Source organism: Malus sylvestris, chromosome 6, assembly GCF_916048215.2.
Source record: "Malus sylvestris chromosome 6, drMalSylv7.2, whole genome shotgun sequence".
Classification (NCBI taxonomy): Eukaryota; Viridiplantae; Streptophyta; class Magnoliopsida; order Rosales; family Rosaceae; genus Malus; species Malus sylvestris.
This window is the reverse complement of record NC_062265.1, coordinates 31,732,736-31,753,099: the sequence shown is the minus strand read 5'-3', so window position 1 is coordinate 31,753,099 and position 20,364 is coordinate 31,732,736. Positions and strand designations below refer to the sequence as shown.

At 38.1% G+C, this 20,364-nt stretch overlaps 2 protein-coding genes across 5 annotated transcripts; both read left to right on the top strand.

The window, feature by feature from the left end:
- The first annotated feature begins 2,826 nt into the window (after positions 1-2,826).
- On the top strand, positions 2,827-6,776 carry LOC126625624 (uncharacterized). The gene is made up of 3 exons (XM_050294665.1): positions 2,827-3,376; positions 4,584-4,787; positions 6,430-6,776. Exons 1-3 carry the CDS (start codon positions 3,202-3,204, stop codon positions 6,567-6,569), a joined length of 519 nt encoding a protein of 172 aa, XP_050150622.1. The 5' UTR covers positions 2,827-3,201; the 3' UTR covers positions 6,570-6,776.
- Positions 6,777-15,378: 8,602 nt separating this feature from the next.
- LOC126625340 (protein IMPAIRED IN BABA-INDUCED STERILITY 1-like) lies at positions 15,379-20,101 on the top strand. Of its 4 annotated transcripts, none has more exons than XM_050294434.1 (9): positions 15,379-16,171; positions 16,777-17,061; positions 17,211-17,528; positions 17,788-18,015; positions 18,106-18,203; positions 18,285-18,372; positions 18,498-19,040; positions 19,283-19,424; positions 19,576-20,101. In XM_050294434.1, exons 1-9 carry the CDS (start codon positions 15,788-15,790, stop codon positions 19,593-19,595), a joined length of 2,106 nt encoding a protein of 701 aa, XP_050150391.1. In that variant the 5' UTR covers positions 15,379-15,787; the 3' UTR covers positions 19,596-20,101. The 4 variants fall into 4 exon arrangements, with proteins under 4 accessions (XP_050150391.1, XP_050150393.1, XP_050150392.1 ...); XM_050294436.1 differs by having other exon boundaries at positions 15,380-16,171; positions 18,510-19,040; XM_050294435.1 differs by having other exon boundaries at positions 15,381-16,171; positions 19,286-19,424.
- Positions 20,102-20,364: the final 263 nt, after the last annotated feature.

Sequence of the window (20,364 nt, the reverse complement as noted above, 5' to 3'; positions counted from 1 at the left end):
ATCTCTCATCCACACTGGTGGTCTTCGAGTTCGTCCCTCGTGGGGTGAACTCTCATTACTTTGCATGTCCCGTTCAACCAATGAGTCACTAGAATCCGAATCAGGTTCAGTTTCTCCCCCAGCTTCATCTTCATCAGACTCGGGGTCATTCTCCTCCCTTGATGAGTTATTCTCTTCATCAGTGTCCCATTCAAGTTCTGTCACTATGGCTTCCTTGTGACTGTCTCCCCATTTCCACTGTTGATCCTCTTCAAACACAACATCTCGACTAATAATTATTTTCTGAGAAACAGGTTCATACAGTCGATATGCTTTAGATTCTTCACTCACCCCAAGCAAGATACACTTACAGCTTTTGGCATCGAGCTTTACCCTTCTATTGTCAGGAACATAAGCATGTGCAATGCAACCAAAAATCCTGAAGTGATCCACAGATGGTTTGTGTCCATTCCAAGCCTTATCTGGTGTTTTGTTCGTTACAGCAAGGGTAGGGCATCGATTCAACACATGCACCGTCCAATTCACTGTTTCAGGCCAGAAAGTTTTAGGAATTTGTTTTGCTGACAGCATACTTCGCACCATGTTCATGATGGTGCGATTCTTCCTTTCTGCAACCCTGTTCTGTTGGGGAGTATAGGCTGCAGTTAGTTGCCTGTGAATTCCATTCTCAAGACAGAAGTTTGCAAACTCATGTGAGTTGAATTCTCCTCCTCGATCTGTCCTCAGACCTTTTATAAATGCTCCAGTCTCTTTTTCAACCCGTGCCTTGTAGGATTTGAATACGCCAAAGGCTTCTGACTTTTCTACCAAAAAATAAACCCATGTTTTTCTGCTGAAATCATCAATAAACGTAATAAGGTACCTCTTATTGCTGTTTGAAGTAGGGTTTATTGGCCCGCATATGTCTGCATGGATCAGTTGGAGGATCTCGGAGGCTCTCCATAGGCTTTCTTTGGGAAATGGATCTCGATGTTGCCTTCCTACCAAGCAATCTTCACACACCCTTTGAGAGGCTATGAACTGAGGCAATCCTCTCACCATGTTCTTCTGTTGTAGTACTTTCAGCCCGTTCCAACTGAGATGCCCAAAGCGATGGTGCCATAGGTTTGCTGGATCTGTGGTGAGAGAGGAGAAACACTTTTGTTCCTTTGGAGAGCAGCGAGTCAACACTGCAAACATTCGATTGTGACTCATCGTGGTTTCTATAATTAATCCTCTCTCAGCATGAAAGATCTTGCATTTTCCATGTTGAATGAGAACTGTAAGTCCCTTCTCTTGCAACTGACCAATGCTCAACAAGTTGTTTCTCAAATCTGGCATATAGAAAACATTTGTGATCACATGTATGATGCCATTCACCTCCATTCGCACGCTTCCCTTGCCTTGCACGGTCAAACTTGAATCATTTCCCAACTTAACTAATTCTCTGAAACTCTCATCAAGCTCACAAAACAGGTCCTTCTTGCCACACATATGGTTGCTGCACCCGGAATCCAGAAACCAAATATGCTCCATTGTTGTCTCCTTGATATCCACGAGTGCCATCAGTAGCATCTCTTCTTCTGTCTCCACAAAGTTTGCTTTCTCTTCCTTGGATTTCTTAGGGCACTCCCATTGAAAATGCCCTAGTGCATGGCAATTATAGCATTCTAGGGTTGACTTGTCAAACCCTCTACCTCGTCCTCTTCCTCTTCCTCGAAAGGTTCCTCGTCCTCGCCCTCCTTGTTGGACTCCATGAGTGACTTGGAGAGCCTGTTCATCTACCATATGTCGGCTGATCCTTTGCTCGTGGACCAGTAGACTGCTTTGAAGCTCATCAATGGATAAGGTGTCCAGATCGTTAGATTCTTCGATGGAACAAACCACATAATCAAATTTTGAAATCATGGATCTCAAAATTTTCTCTATGATTACCACATCATCCATCTTCTCCCCATGAGTCCTCATCTTGTTTGCTATGGCTAGTGTTCTCCCAAAATAATCAGTGACTGTTTCTCCATTCTTCATATGGAGTACCTCAAACTCCTTGCGCAGAGCCTGCAACTGAGCACGTTTTACACGTGCAGTTCCTTGATACTTTTGCTTCAAGGAGTCCCATATATCTTTCGCAGTATCCTTCTTCAGGATAGTCTCCAATATTGATCGATATATGGCTTGAAACAAATAGTTCTTCGTCTTCAAGTCCTTCAGCTTTAGTTCATCCATAGTCTTCTTCTGTACTTCACTGGATTCTGACCCTTCTGCTGCAGCAGTAATTCCATTTTCCACCAGGTTCCAATACTCTTTGGAACGAAGAAAGTTTTCCATCAGCATACTCCAATGGTCGTAATGACCATCGAACCTTGGAATAGCTGGTTGCACGAAACTGTTCTCGGACGCCATGTTTGTTTCTTCACTCTAGCACCTAGATTGCAAGCTGTTGATCAGGCCCCGTATCGGGGCTCTGATACCAGATGTTAGAACCAAAGAACAACCACACGAGTTTCAGCAATGCAACACTAGAGAGCTTTCACAATTCAGGGAGAATTCTTATTAGATTGAATAACACTTATGGCTGTTAAATAGCCTTACAATGAAACTTAAAAAAGGATAACAGCTGCCCACGATTTTACAGCTCCTAGAATCGTGGTAAAGACTATGTCAAACAGAAAATGCATACTTGTCCCTTAAGTATAGGGATTATTGAATAACAACCCTAAAAGCTAGGAACCCTAGCACTAACAGAAAAACCCTAGCGATAACAGAAAACCCTAATAACTTTAACAAAAAGATCATCACTGAATTCAATTTCCATCGAATGCAGATTGGAACGAAATCATGTGACATAATGAAGGTAATAGAACGAAATTTGGGATGAAATGAAAGGGAAATGAATCATGTGCATATTTTTCCGTTGTATTGAATAGATATAAAAGAAGAATTAAGGCCAAAATTAAAAGAAAATGCGTAGATAACAAAAAAATGTGTGCAGAAATCACTATCAAAAGAAATTGAAACCCAATAAAGAAGTGAACAAGCAAAAAGAAGGGCTGTGAGAGTCATCCTTTAGCGTTGGATCATATCGATATGATCTTAACGGTTGTAATGAAATCACAAGTAAGAAAGTGGCGGGAGAGGAATCAGAAGTGTTACAATCTAATCTGACACCGCACCCCAAATTAGTCTCTTCCGGTCCAACGAGAGAGAGTGAGAAAGAGAGAGATGAGTTCTTCGCCGAAGAGCAAGGGTGACAAAAGACCAAATGCGGATGTAGTGCCGGGCCGACACCCTGAGCGGTGGCGCAAAGACGCCGCTGGAAACGTAGTCTGTAAGCGCTTCTGTAACTGCCAGGGCTGCCTATGCTTCGAGTACGATCATATCGTCCTCTTCTCCAAAGGTCTCAGTTTCCTCTCTTTTCAACTGGATAATTTAAATTTCTTTCTGCAAAGTTTCAATCTTTCGATGAATTTTGAAGTGGGTATTTTGAATCTCGCAATTGTATCGTAAAGTTTCAATCTTTTGATTGGTTTTGGATATTTTTGAACTGGGTATTTAGAATTTTAGCATTTTTAATGCATATACTGTTGTGCCTTGGCCTGTTCATTAGTGCAGAAAGGAGATTCAGATTTCAACCTCATCAAAATCACTCACAGTTGAACAGAATAAAATACAAGAAATAAAGACACCGAGAAATTTACGAGGTTCGGCAAAAACCTACCTACGTCCCCGAAGAGATATTGCTCTTCACTATGAGAATAACAGTACAAGTATACATGAGTTAAATCAACATAACCCAATCCCAAATCCCTTGCACACCCACTCATAGAATTTTCCCAAGAACCTCACTCTACCCCAAGAGTTCTTTCATTAGAATACTTTTCACTCTAGCTCTCTTGATTTTCTCTCACCCATGCCCATGCTTTCCCATGGGAGAGCCAAATGCTCTCCCCCTTTGGATGTTCTCTGATGCTTTCCTCATACCTTCTCAGGAGAGAGCCGAATGCTCTCACTCTCTCCCTTCGGTTCTTAGCAAAATAAATAACAAAAGAAAAAGGAATCAACTTTCCCTTTTTCCACAAACATCATCATTAAAGTAAAAGCAAGCATCATCATTATGTTTTTACTCATGATGATGTCCACCAAACTTTTGCTTTTACTTTGTCTGCAATTTTCATGCAACCCACACCATGTGATATTTCCACCGAAAGCAAACACAGGTCACTTCATTGTTGTTAACACATGACTCATAATTACTCACAAATGTATGAACCAAACACAACATATACTAGTTTCTTGAGCTCGATTTCACTACGGGCTTTTGTGAATTCATTTGAGTTCTCATTTACTTAATTCTTTGCTGCTGAGTAATGGTGGGAAAGAAACAGTGTTTTGAGCTGGATTTACTTAATTGTTGCTGAGTGGCTTCCTAATTGACAATGTAATTTACTTCATTTGGACTTTTGAATTGTTCAAACCATGGCCTTATGGAGGAAAGTTTTTTTCATTTCTGTCCTAATCACTGGTTACACAAAATAGGGGCCTTAATCTGCAACCAATTTGGACTTTGGTGTTTGAGTTACTTGAGATTTGGGTTTGTGTTGTAGGTGGTGAATCCACTGAAGGCAATTGTCACATTCCTCAAACAAGAGTGAACAGATACGAATCAGACAAAAGACAAAGTCGACACAACTCAGTTGAAAGGGAGGATCGCTGCGTGAATCTGTGTGACGCAATGCTCTTATGTTCCACTGATAACTGTTGTGGGTGCCATCCCCAAAATCATTTATCACCGGTTGAAGAATGCCTATGAACTGTCTTCCTGATGTAAGATGCAAAGATTCGCTATAAGAATATTTGTTTTGGTCATGGTAACATGAATTATGTCTCAATATGTCCAGTGCTTTGTAAATGTTCTAGTTGGGGTCGTTCTTTCACAATGCGGACGTGCTAAGGGGGTTGTGGTTAGTTTTCGGGGGACAAACTGAAGGGTTGAATTTGGTAGGCTTTGGTCTTTGTTTGAGTTACTTAGATATTGATATCATTATCATATCATATCATATCCTCGTTGATTCAATGTTGGGACTTGGGAGTCGAAAATACAAATTTTCTTAGGTTATGGTATGCATTTTGATTATTTGTGAAAGAGTTATGAGTAGTAGACATCAGGGAGTGCTAGAATTCCTTTGTCCCACATCGGCCAGAAGGCTTGAGAACAAACCATTTATATAGAATTACCCCACTCTAACTAACACCGAAGCATTTTGTATTAAAACCCCACACCTGACGGATTGAGCAGGTGGCCAAGTGGGGACAGTATCGGTGTTGTTGGAGTGGGCCTATGGCCCGTCTACCTGAAATTTAAGATGGTATCAGAGTCAGGGGACGGGTCCGTACATCCACATGAACGGGTGGGTCTCCTTTGGCCCCGCGCAAATGCGTGAGCCCTGACTTGGCTCCACGTAGGCCAAGAGATGCCACGTGCATTGGCCCAGCGCGAACGGGTGAGTCCCGACTTGGCTCCACGTGGTTGCCGATGTGTGGAACTCCACGTGTGATCCATAAAACGGGGTCTCACGTGCGGGGGAGTGTTAGAATTTCTTTGTTTCACATCGGCCAGAAGGCTTGAGAACAAGCCATTTATATAGAATTACCCCACTCTAACTAACACCGAGGCCTTTTGTATTAAAACCTCACACCTGATGGATTGAGCAAGTGGGGGAGTGGGCACATGGCCCATCTACCTGAAATTTAAGAGGGAGGGAAGTACATTTATCTCTAGCTTATATTCGTTTAGGCTATACCTTCGCTCTGAACTTTCTGATAACTAACTGTTTACTTGAAATTTCCTCATAACCTTGACTTCCCGTTGCTTATACCTGCCATAATTGCATCAGATCTCGTTCTTGAAATATATTCATAAACCTAGATTTGACATGATTTATAACATTTGTTCATTTTTCTATGAATCTTATGCTTGGCCAGAAGGCCTGAGAACAAGTCATTTATATAGAATTACCCCACTCTAACTAACACCGAGACCTTTTGTATTAAAACCCCACACCTGATGGATTGAGCAAGTGGGGGAGTGGGCACATGGCCCGTCTACCTGAAATTTAAGAGGGAATGAAGTACATTTATCTCTAGCTTATATTCGTTTAGGCTATACCTTCGCTCTGAACTTTCCGATAACTAACTGTTTACTTGAAATTTCCTCATAACCTTGACTTCCCGTTGCTTGTACCTGCCATAATTGCATCAGATCTCGTTCTTGAAATATATTCATAAACCTAGATTTGACATGATTTATAACATTTGTTCATTTTTCTGTGAATCTTATGCTTTCATTTATCGAATACCGAATATGAAATGAATGTATGCACAAACGTTTCACATTCTTGTTCCTGTAGTAGTAACTAGAACCGGTCACACATGCATCTCTTTAACTTGCAGATAAGGAGCTGGACATAATCGAGATGGCCGTGTATGGTGACGTGATCCGGCCAGGAAACCAATGCCGATGCAGAACTGTGGCCGAGATGCTTGGCCAGCACAAGTCGAAGGACCAAACAGCTGCTTGCAAGTTGCAATAGCTTAGGCTCCTCAGCAACCAATTGCTAGGTTCTAAATAGTTTTTGAGAAGGGTAACCCAGCCCACAAATTTGGGTCAACTTGATTAATGTCTGGTTAGACATGTTAATCAAATTTTAACTTTCCTTGTGCCATCATGGCCATTGACATAATGTTTGGAAATTACCTTCCCCATTATAAAAAGCAATCATGCAAAGCAATTTTCTTAACCTGCTGTGCTAAAGTCAATGGAAACGGTAAAGGTCTGATTTATTGTTTTACTTTCACGAAAATGATTACCGCACATCTCTTTTCTCCTTCATGTGGATAGTACGTCTCTAAATTTTTATTTATTTATTCAATTCAAACGTTTGGTGGTAAAGCATCACCACGTCAAAAAATGAGTGTAGCTGAGATGAATGTTTTGTTGAATGTGTAAGCACATGAAAAAAGACAAAGACATGATTAAGAATGAGGATATCTGAAGTAAAATAGGAGTAGCCGCAATTGAAGATACAATGAGAGAAAATCGGTTAAGGTGGTTTGGACACGTGACCAAAGACCTACAGATGCTCTGATTAGAAAATGCGAATATGTGACAGAAGCTCAGAGCAAAAGGGTAGAGGAATACCTAGAAAGACTACGAAAGAGACTCTAAAAAAAACATGAAGTATTTGGAGCTAACAAAAATTTTGATACAAAATTGAGCATAATAATATTTTAGAATTCATATAATCAACCCACTTGTTATGATAATTATTGTTGTTGTATTCACTACAAATGTTAGAAATAATCAAGAGTGCAAAAAAGAAGCTGGGCATGTAAAAATCATTTTCATTGGTTGACAAAAAACAAACCACTTTCTTTGTTTTTTACATTTTTGTACAACTATCGTACATGAGATGATGAGGACGTATTTCAGTAAATAAAATCTTAGCATACATGATTGGTGAAAGGGACATTATTAATTCTAGCATTTCTAAGATCTAGGCATGCATGATTGATGCTGCACCACCGTCGAATCATTGAAGGTTGGACTAAAATCAAATAAGTAAATAATGAATAGGAACACTATCTAGAGGGGACATAAAGAGAAGAATGGGTCATACCTCCATTGACAAAGTAGACCTACCTTCTTGATTGACCCACCAACTGCGGTACAATTCTGGCCGGAAGCAAACATGAACCTTAAAGCTCATTTTTGTGAAAGACTAGTGTAAGACTTTTTTTTAAATACTTTTTTAAAATGAATTCAAGCGTTTTTAGTAAAAATATTTTTGAGTTTTAAAGCTCTTCAAATGTTTTTTCAGGATTCACTTACACTTTTACTAAGAATTTATTCAGAAAACATTTTCATCAAAAACGTTTTCAGCTATTTTAAAAACATTTCTAAATGAGCCCTATATTGTCAAGTTTGATACTAGATTGTACTATACTACACTACTTAAATAATTTGATTTCATGCGTATTTAATGGCACATTTGTTTATCATATAAGAGAATAAGAATGAATAGGTATGATTATCTGAATTTTGCATTTACTAAAACTTGTAAAAAGTATTAATTATGTGAGTCTCGTTAATTTTGGGTGTGAGATACCCAAAAAATGATAACTTAGGGGAGCTGTTTATCTCATATCAATATTTTACATCCACAAACTATACCCTAAGAATTTGAAAGTTGTCTTTTAACTTAGTTGTCTTCTAGCTTGGGGACTAAGAAGGAATACTCCTACCCTCCTAGGCAGTCGATGTCTAAAACTTATTCTTACTAATCTCACCATTTCAAGCTGATATGTGCGGATAAATTTTAGGCATCAATCTCCAAGTTATAAAACTTGTATGTTCTTCATGATTGCGCATAAAATCTAGTTATTTAGTTAATCCAATCTAGTTATAAAACTTGTATTTTTAGAGGGATGTATATTCATTTCCTCCTACTGGTATTGACATTATATAAAGTAGTTTTAAACTTTTAAATATGAGCTCATCTGAAAATGCTTTTAAAAATGATGAAGCGTTTTTGGGGAAAATATTATTAGAATTAACATTTGGTAAATATGCAAGTGAATCATAGAAATGCACTTTGAAGCGCTTCATGCGATAAGCACCTATTCTTATAGAAAAAAACATTTTCTCTAAAAATAATTTCAATTATTTTAAATATACTTTCCAACAAACTCTATAACTATTATAATTAACCCAACCTAAAAGCATATTATTATATGGTAGTGCATGCAACCAAACCTGAAAGCATTATTCTTGAAGGATATAAGAATTTATATCTTTCTTTTATTTTATTTTTCCTGTTTTGTGAGTGTTCCTATATAAGATATTTTCTGAGACGAACAATGTGCAAGAGTCTCAAAGGTCAAAAATCCATCTGTCCTGCGATAGTTAAATAACTGAACCAAAATATCTTATTTGTTTGCCTTGTGAGAGTCTCTGACCTGTCCTTGCAAGTGTGTTATAATATGTATTGTTCTTCTATCTTTTTTTTTTTTAAGGAAAACTAATGAAAATAACTTGAAAATTTTGAGTTTTAATGATAAGGACAAAATAAAAGGTAAAGTGAATAGTACCAGGTTTGACTTTTTAGTGTAAAAATATGATTTTTCGTTAAAGTAAACAGTACCGTGAGCTTTTCCTTAAAACTCAATTTTTTTAATATTATTATTTAGAGAAGGGGATGATTCGAAATTTAGGAGAGTGAAAGTCTCTAACTCAAAACACATAAATATAAACTCAACATCTTATCCACTAAGCTATTAAACCGCGCGCAGATGCATTGTTCTTGTATCTTTAGCTCATAAATAAGATATTAAAAAATGTATTCACCAAGGAGACATATATAGCTGTCGATTAATTAGTTGATCTCAATATTATATATATATATATATATATATATATATATATATATATACTCATCTTAATTATATATGAGTGAAGTCGTTCAACTAAATGGTCTTCGTATGTGACACACATGCAACCAGACCTACCTTCAACTACCCCATCAAATGTCCCTATTTCTTTAAGGTTAACTGGGCAATTTGGTTTCTGCAGATCGCACAGTTTTGTGTCATGAGATCTTTTGCAGTGAGTATGAGTTATTTTGAGTGTTTTAACGGTTAGATTTTTGTTTACATTATATATCCGAAGGAAGCTTTCAGTTTTAGGAATTAGGATATAGGGTTAAGTTCTTATGATAATTAGGTTTCAAGGTCATCAAAAGTAAGCCTTAGGTTCAGAAAGTGATATAGGGTTTCTGATCCTCTTTTGCAATGTGATATAATTAATAAAAACAAATTAATATGATAACAAATTCTTTGTATAAATTAAAAAAAATGATATCAACTAATTTATTATGTTTTCTTTTCATCAAAAGAAGGTTTCTTATATTTTCTGGTGCGTGAGTGCTATCGATGAGTAGCTAGAGAGATCTTTGATTGGATCATGGGAAGCAGCAATCATAAAGGGTGGGTTCAAGTAGTGGTGGCAACTGGCATGCACACACATCACATGCCAATTTCTTAATTAAAGTACGTAAAAGTTGGATTATCGTTGTCTTATTAACTAACTAATTAGAAGGTTCATTAGATATAGCTAATACATGTACCCAATTCATGGACTGGTTCAAGTTGCACTGTTGCAGCATCACAACTAGTGAATTTGTAATAAATTATAATAATAACCACTACAAAGTGACCTAGTGAATAGGGATGAGTTCCAAACCCGTATTTTACATCATGTCCTGAGTTCGATTGGCGCATGTGAATCACAAGATAGTGACCCGAAGAATGGCTAAAATACTTCTTTGAGTATTTCAGATAGCACATGCTGATCCCCTTTTATAAAAACCAAAGATATAAATTATAATATTGTTTTGTGTGTCATATGAACGTACGAAACTTCATGCATATTGTTTCGTGGAAACCAAAAATGAAGTAGACACATTGCGTATTTTGCATGTAGATTAACAAAGCACACCCCAACAACATGTAATTGTTAAATCTCAGCTAAACTGACTTGACGAGGTCAGCTAATTTAGATATCTTTGTAATTGGGAAGCTTAATTAAGGTGAAGGATTAGCATTGTTAGACAATTATCATGCTTCAAAAGCTTAAGCAGAAATACATACAAGGCACAACGTACAAAATCTCATAGAATATAAACTCTAACAGTATATTAGACAACCACTAAGTACTAAAAACTGGATTAGGATTCTCTCAGGATCCATTATATCAGGATCCTCCGAATTACCCACTCTTCTCATTCTCCTGTCTTCTGCAATCACCAATCACTGCTGTAAACAACCCGATACGCGCCGCTGTAAATTTACCGCTGCAAACTCGAACCCTCATGGATCACAAGAAGCACAGCACAACGAACCCTCATGGAATCCAAGATTTAATGCCATATCAGATAACTATAAAGTCCCAAAAGCTTAAGTAAAGACAAATACACGACACAAAGAAACCTCATGAAACTAAAACTTTGATAACATATTAGACTCAAAACTTTAAACCACCAAAAAAATAAGCTGACAATGCATATTAAACTAACAAAAATTCCTCTTAACATCAATTGTATGCATAATTGCTTTGAATTTACTTTGTCAAAATTGAGATGTGGTTTGAGTATATTTCAACTTTTACATTTATGCATTGCTCCTCACTTTCTCAGACATGCCCTTAAATATATTAGTTTTTAGCTAACTACTTTTTACATGTATCATCAATTGCATGTCCCCAAAACCATCATATGAAAGTGTCAAATTGTGAAATCCCACTATTCATTTATTTTCAGCATCTTAAAAAAGTACTCCTTCAAGAAATGAAATGTGGTAAATGTCACTCAATATTTAGAAATTTATGAGATTAGATTTACATTTAGGGATTTAGATACTCCTACCAAACTTAGGTGAAAACAGATAATATAATTAAGATGTTTATTTCTTCATTAAAGTGGGCAGATGCAGCAAACCAACTTGAGCTAAAACTGCTAAACTAAGATTAAGCATAGAGATGCTTTGTCCCATTGTTTTAAATGGACCCCACCATCAAACTCAACATGTGGAGAAATTTTTTAGTGTTCCTGAAACACGGGATCTGATACACTAAGTGTAATAATATAATTGGTTGGAATTTTTTTTTTCAAATTTGTAATCAATCGTATTATTATACTTATTATAACAAGTTGTGTTCTAGACACGTGAATTTTTTTTTTCCAACATGTGGGGCCATGAGACTAATGAAGTTTGAAGCCCTCATGGGCAGAAACTTAGAAGTGGGAGATGGGCAAAGGAACAGCAAGGAGAAGGAAAGGTCTTTTGTTTGAGTTTTCCATTCTCCTTTATTGCTTTCCAATTTTCTTTAATCAACTCCCTTTCTTTTCTTCCATTCCCCCCTCTTGTATCTTTCCACAAACCCTACCCCTACTCTTATGCCAAGGCTTGAAACAGACTTTACAAAATCAAATATATTTAATTTTGAAATTTATATATATAATTTATGTATACCTATATTATGTAACGCTCCGCCTCCAAAATATTTATTTCAGAAAATAAAATTGGTGATAGGCCCCAAACTTAACTCTTGTTTAGTTAAATATCTACAATCACGATTCTTTAATTAAATCCCTTAATCCCTCTCAAAATTTATATCCAACATTTATTTACCAAGCATAAGGTTAAAACTCAATTTAATCACCCAATTCCTTTTCTTAGTCCAATTCCTCAACAAAACATTTATCTCGATTATTTAACCCCATTTATTTTATGACTGCATTTAACTTCTCGTTAAACTGTCTACGTATCCAAAACAGGGATCAAGCCATTTGTAGTTCACCAACTCAAATTTAATTCAATTCCGAATATTCAAACAAGTACCTAACAATCACCAACTAGTTTCAAACAAGTGAATCACACCAAATTCGGTTTCAGAACATCAAAATTAGCTTTGAAAGATGACATTGGTTCACTGGCCATGCAACGCCGTACACGGCGGTAGGCCGTCCTGAGTCGCAGGAAAAATCAACTATCTCCAAAAATTACCAAATTTTATAGAAATGTAGATCGCGATGAGTGGAGCAAGTTTTATACATGTGACTAAGGCCAATTTGACCAGGAAAAGCTCCAATTTCACTAAAATCCGTCGAAACCCTTGAATTTAGGTGTCCTCGATTCATCACCTCCAGTACTCCGCCGCCCAACCAAGGCTTGGGACATGTTCTTGGGTTCACAAGGAGTCTATTGATGGTGGTGGTGATCGGTGTTAGCTTCAGAATCGGTGGATCACCGCCAAAGAGCTCTGGTGAACCCACCGTGTGAAATTCACCATTCCAAGGTTCTTTTCCCATCAATTTTTGGGGTGGAATGGGTAAAAGGGAAGTCGTGGAGTGATTTCCCAGGGGTTGATTGATATGGTTCGTCGGAAAACCGATGAAAACCACAGGTGAAGACGAAGGAAACGGGTTCGCCGGGTCCAGTGTGATCTAGTGTGACCCCCTTCTCTCCGTTTCCCTCCCGGTTCTTCCCCCCCCCCCCCCATTCATCATTTCCCTTATTTCTCTCCTTTCTCTTCTCTCATTTCCATCACAGCCGCCCATCTCTTCTTTTCCTTTCATCCCAGCCACACATGTGGCACATCTCAAACTCCAGAAAATTTGGAGTCTTCTAGATAAGGCCAAAATTACCTAAACGTCCCTAACTTTAAACGTTAATAACTCTTTCGTTATAACTCCGTTTCATGAACAGTATTCGCCTATGCGCTTGTAGGGTCGTCCTCTATTCAAATATATCAAGAAATATGATAAAATATATGAGGATAAAATACGACCTCGTATAATTACGTTAAATCGACTAGGGGTATTTTTGTCTTTTCCCATTTATCGATAAATTTTACGACGTACATTAACATAATTCCTAGAAACAAAATTTTAAAATTTTCCAATTACATTTTTTTATAGCTATAAATTGATTTATTTTCGATTTCCTCCACATATTCATAATTATGAATATCTAATTCATATATTTAAATTTTCAGGGTATTACATATTACCATCACACCAACAACAAAGTTACGTCACTTTAATTTGGCCTATCACAACTAGATATTGATTTCGTTACAAGTCCTAATAAACTAAATGAGTCGAATCTGCGATGAGTGAAGACAAGTGCTAAGAGGCTACTTTAATTGAGCTAGTTACATATAGGTATTAAATTCATCATAAATACAAATAGAGCAAGTTAATCGAACTTAAGATGAGTGGAGATAGCTGCCAATAAACCAAGTGAATTGAATCCATAACAAAGTTAATAATCAAGTGAATTGAGCATGATATGAGTGGAAAGAACAGCTAATAACCCAAATGAGTCGAAATAACAACAAATTAAACTGCTAACTAGATTATTCTTGTATCCAGAAGAATCAAGCCTAAGACATTACCGACTATATTAATACAACTACCATTCAACCAAGAACTACTTGCTTCAAAATCAAATTTTTATAACCCAAAACTGAATCCAGAAAATAATCACAACCCAATTACATATCATTAGTCAACATTACAACAACTACCCATATTTGAGTCCTCATGACTAATGACTCATGACCCAACCACTATACTAGTTCAAAATCACCAAACTTGATCGGGACCACTTGTATAATGCCAGTCTATGCCTAAAACATGATTATGTACACCAAATGTCATAATACAGTTGTTAGAAATTCTTTTTTTTTTCAAGTATCCAACCGTTTCTATTATGACACCTGGTACCGAAACTGTATTCCCGACACACTGAAAAATATCTTTCATGCAGCAACCCCATCCCCACGTAGTTGCCTAATGGTGCCTAAATAATACAGCCTCATTAACTTTGAGCACACGAAATAGCAATGGAAACAAAAGAAAATAGCAATGCAAACAAAAACAAAGAATAAAATGGCTGCAAACAAAACAACAACAGTCCCCGCATGTCCGTCGGCAATCGCGCGACTCATTCTCATTTTGTTTTCAAAAAGTAAAGAATAGAACTAGTCATCTATGGAACTTGAATTCACAACTAGAGAGAAATGTTCTTGAAAACGTAATGTAGAAGTGTCTTTTCTTTTTCAGACAACTATATATTTACATTTAAGAATGATGAGAGGTTTGTGTGAAACTACATAATAAATTAGTCATAATATATGAACATGAAACTCGCCGTCAACTTAAATCAAATTTAAGACATTTTCATTCCTAAAGGAGTGAAGAGCAATACCACTTATAAGTGCCATCTAAATACGAAAGAAAACTGTATGAATTCCTCTGTACTTAAGAGTCTTTGTGATTTCAAACTGTCATTTTCTTTTTAATATTATATTAGTATTCTTAATATAGATTAGTATAGTATACAGTTTGTGTTGGAAAAAAAAATCAAAAAAAACTTAAGCTTTAGCACCATGAGAAGAAATTTTTCAGTATGTGAGGTACATGGCTCAGTATATTAAGAGCTCGTTTGAATGTGTTTTTACAATGATTGAAAGTGTTTTCGGTGAAAATGTTTTTAAAACTAATCTTTAGTAAATACGCAAGTGAATCCTGGAAAAGCACATAACTGGTGTTTCTTACAGAAATTCTTACAGAAAGCAATTCAAGTACTTTTGAAACCCAAAATCATTTCCTCTAAAAGCGCTTTCAATCATTTTAAAAGTACATCCAAACCAATCCTAAATCTAATAATACAACTAGTTAAAAATTAAAATAAAATAAAAATTCAACCAATTATATTATCGCCGTGTCCAGCACTGAAACGGGCTCAAATACGTTTCCGTTGATTTCGGTGTTTTTAAAATTCTGTTCTTTTCTGTTTGCATGAAGAAGACCGCGCATTAAAATCCTGTATCCTCCATCGGCCGCGATTACCGCAAAAAATAGAAAGTAAATTTTCAAAAAAGCGAAGAGAAAAAGTTAGAGAGAGAGAGAGAGAGAGAGAGAAAGCGAGTGATGAAATGGATCGTTGAGATAATTACAAACAAACATTCTATCTTTGGATTGTTTGTATAAAAACCCAATTTCTGTTTCCTCCTCAATTCAAGCTCTGCATTTTCCCATTTTTTGATGTTTTGAGCTTACCAGCTGGTTCGTTGGTTGGTTGGTTGCTCTGCACTTCCGACCCCAGCAGAGCCGGTGGTTTCCCGATCCGGGTCGACCCAGAATTTCGGCGGGTGGGTCGTGCATGGTCATTGGGTCGGCGGCCGGGGATGGGTTGCGTGAGCTCGAAGCAAGCGGTGTCGGTGACGCCGGCGATCGACCACTCGGGCGCCTTCAGGGACAATGTGGGGAACTCGGGTCGGAGTCGGGTCGGGGTGGGGGAGGTGGAGAAGAAGAGTAAGAAGGGGGCTGAGTTGAGCGGGAACGAGTTGGGTGAGTCGGGCAGATCGAGTTCAAATGGTGGCGGCGGTAATTGTCACAAGAGTAATAATAGTTATCCCGAGTCTCTGAGTTTTAGATTGAGCAATCTGCAGAAGTATGTGGAGGGTGAGCATGTGGCGGCTGGTTGGCCGGCGTGGCTCAGCGCCGTCGCAGGCGAAGCCATTCAAGGGTGGGTCCCACTCCGTTCCGATGCATACGAGAAGTTAGAGAAAGTGAGTCTCTCTCTCTCTCTCTCTCTCTCTCTCTCTCTCTCTCTCTCTCTCCCTCCTTTTATTTGATTTTGTATGCAAAGTTTGTGTCTTTTTGTGTGATGATACTGATTTGTTTGGTTTTTGTTTAAAAGGTTTTGGATTTTACAGAAATGTTGAGCACAAACGTTTGCTTACACCTTTTTAGAAACTTGGCATTTTTGTGTAGAAAGTTGGCATGTTTTGTTTAGAGTAGTTTTTGAACCTGAGTTTGGTCCCGTCTAAATTAGAGTAGTTTAGAATATCGACTGGTTAAAAAGCTAGAAACTTTAAGCACTTGCTTGAAATCGACGGCGTGCATCAGAGTAAGCTTACAACAACTTACCATTTTCAGATTGTTTGGTAAAATATAAGGCCTTCAAATCCAAACTGGTGTTTCTGTGACTGCTTTTTCTGCTGTCTAAACTTTCAACATGATTAATTTGGCTGCCCGGAATATGTACATGATAAGTTTTTCGATAGGATCATAATCTCGTGCTTTTGTTATTGTTTGTATTCCTCCTTGCAAGCATTAGTTGATTGTGAATTGTTAAAACTCTGTTCTTATTCGATCGCAATTCCTTGAATAGATTGGACAGGGTACATATAGTAGTGTGTTCCGAGCACGCGACCTTGAAACTGGGAAGATAGTTGCTCTGAAGAAGGTGCGGTTTGACAATTTTGAGCCTGAGAGCGTCAGGTTTATGGCACGAGAAATCTTGATTCTTAGAAGGCTTGACCATCCAAACGTCATTAAACTGGAGGGCTTAATAACTTCCCGATTATCATGTAGCATATACCTTGTGTTCGAGTACATGGAACATGACATTACCGGACTCTTGTCTAACCCTGACATCAAGTTCAGTGAGGCACAGGTATGCTTGCCAATGCCCTTATGAGTAGCTGCTGTTATCATGCTAGTTTCATAGGCTTCATCTCTTGTGATGTTCTATTTCACTCTTAGTTATCTGTTTATCCATCCACTATCAAGCTGACATTGGCGATGTTGGTTTTGATTTTGTAGATTAAATGTTACATGAAGCAGTTGTTATCTGGACTTGAACATTGTCACTCGCGGGGTGTAATGCATCGGGACATAAAAGGATCAAATCTTCTGGTGAGCAACGAAGGGATTTTGAAGGTGGCTGATTTCGGGTTGGCAAACTTCTGTAATTCTGGGAATAAGCAACCCCTTACGAGTCGTGTTGTCACTCTATGGTATCGTCCTCCTGAACTTTTGCTTGGATCGACTGATTATGGAGCTTCAATAGATCTATGGAGTGTCGGCTGTGCATTTGCAGAGCTACTGATGGGGAAACCTGTTCTTCAAGGGAGAACAGAGGTAATGAACTAACCATAATACATGAATTCCCGTTATCAATCTTGTTATAATAGTCTGGATGTCTACCAACACGACAGTTTGAATGCGGAGTCCTCCCCGTTCTAATTATGCTTGCATAAATCACGAAATTAAGTATCTGATTCTCTTAAGGCATATGCTTACAAGAACAAACTGGTTGATTCTCTTAGGATGCGTTAGATTATTTGTCATACTTTGCTTTGACTTCTCCAATTCAAGTTCTTATAAGCATTTTCCACAGGTTGAACAATTACACAAGATTTTCAAGCTTTGTGGCTCCCCGCCAGACGAATACTGGAAAAAGTCCAAACTTCCTCATGCAACTCTATTTAAGCCACAACAACCCTACGATAGTTCTCTGCGGGAGACCTTTAAAGATTTGCCTGCAGCCACTTTTAACCTACTAGAGACTCTCCTTTCTGTAGAACCACACAAGCGTGCGACTGCCTCCTCTGCTCTTGCATCCGAGGTAACTCGCAAAATAATGTAATATGTACCTTAAACATTGGTTGCATCATTCAGATTTTCCTAATACAGTATTCTTCATTTACCACTTCAGTATTTCAAAATGAAGCCTCATGCATGTGATCCGTCAAGCTTGCCTGTTTACCCACCTAGCAAAGAGATTGATGCGAAGAACCGGGAGGAGGCAAAGAGGTGAGTGGTTCTCGAAAATTTAGTATAGTCCTCACCAAAATATGAAAATTGAAATTTAGCATGTGGCCACTGATTTTTCAGGAAAAAAATTGGTGGGCGAGTTCGTGGATCTGAAACACGAAAGCCAACAAGGAAGTCACTTGGGTTTAGTAAATTGGCACAAGCAGAGGTCTCTCTCTCTCTCTCTCTCTCTCTCTCTCTCTCTCTCTCTCTCTCTCTCTCTCTCTTCCTTTCATGTATGTTTGTGAATCTGTGTGTTATAATGGTAACCACTAGGTTCTTGTTGACACTCAGCTTGTCTTGCAGAACTTGGCAGTACAGTCTCGAGGTTCTTATAAAATTAATGGCACTAACGGACATATTCTTAAGGAAGATGATTCAGTTCTGGGTAGGGAGCTTCCAAAGCCGTCAGCTGGTAAAGTAGAAGACTCTTCGCATGTAAAGAATGCATCTCAAGGAGACATTCCCTTCTCCGGTCCATTAGAGGTTTCTACATCAAGTGGCTTTGCATGGGCAAGGAGACGAAAAGATGAGGCCAGAAGATCTCATACTCGGTCTTTTTCAAGAGGTCACATTTTTAACTCAATAGAATCTTCAATCACAGTGCATCCAAGGAGTAACTTTGACTCCAAAAGGCATGAAAATGCGGAGCTTATGTATAAGGGGCGCAATGATTCAAGAGGGCATGATTCGTATGAGATTGCAAAGCTTGCAATGCTGAAACAATGGGGCAAGCTTGAAAATCCAGATTCCTTTGATGCTTGCGATGGGTACCACTCGCAGGAATTATCGTTGGCACTTTATCAAAGGGAGGAAATGGCAGCTCACGGTGATATGGTAAGTTTGTAAATACAAAAATCAGTTGCATCATTATTTGAATTTTGACGTAGAACTCCCAGTTTTCGCATTACCTGGAACACCACAAGGAGTACTGTCTCATATATCTTGTAGCTTTTCTTTAGTTATTCGTTTGTTTGGTTGAGTTGAAAATACAAGTAAAAGGCAAACAAGTTTTCTTTTTTTATGATGTTATATGTGTTCACCTAACGTATTTAACCTCGTTAATATTGGTTTTGTAGCAGGGGTTTCAACTTCAAGATCAAGAAGACAAGGTTGAATTTTCCGGACCCTTGTTGTCTCAACCGTATAGAGTTGATGAATTTTTAGAAAGACATGAGCGCCACATCAGAAGAGCAACCCGGAACTCATGGTTCCATAGAGGTACAGGACTAATACTAATTTTTCCGTATCTCTTCTGAAGGTGTTTTCCCCATACCTAGTGGGTTGGCGATACATAAACGTGTAGCCGACTAAATATTGTGATAATTGCTGTGGCTGTCTTTAGCTAAATATTGTGACTTTTGAATTGCAGGCAAGAAGCAGGGGAAGTAATCGTCTGATGGAGAGACTTTGAGTAAACCAGAAAAGGAAACAGTTCTCGACGAGAAACAGATTATGCAAGAGTTCAGCCTGGTAGCTGGCATTTCCATCTAGGTGGCTTCATCCACTAGTTGAGGAATTGAAAATCTCCGCCACAAGCTCGGTGACAAAGCCAAGAACTACCCTTCCACTTTAGAACATCCGGGAGGGGAGGAAAGCGCGAGAATGATTGAATCTCTTGTCTAGAGTAATGTTCTTTCTCTCTTGTTCGAAACTTTTTGTTTGTTGCCTGATTAGCTCCTGGTTTCCTATATTTGTCAAGTCCCATTGGGCAAATGTGTAGATTAGTAGCGATGGTTTCCGAGGAAAAGCCGTGTACAGTTTCTTGTTTCGTAGCCTCGTAGGCCAGGGCATCAGTTTCTTGTTTGGTTCTTCCAAACTACTTACTTTTCAGAAGAGTCTTGAAGTGAAAGAATAGCAAAAATGGAAGGAGGTTTACATATTTGAACGTTAGACAAGCCCAGATTGTTGCACATATAGAACATTTTGAGGCCCAAAATCTGAGAGCTTAGGACAAACCTCAACTTCACATTCAGATTTAAGTCCAATCTAACTTCACATTTAAGTCCATGTGAAGTTGAGAAATTAGAAAGTCCTTCAATTGATGGTACGAGTATACTGTTACTGTAATGTCCCATGTTAATAAAACAACAGCGTGTAGAGAAAAACGTATACATGATGATGTATTCTCCACAAGACGTCATGGTGGCTCGAGTATTCG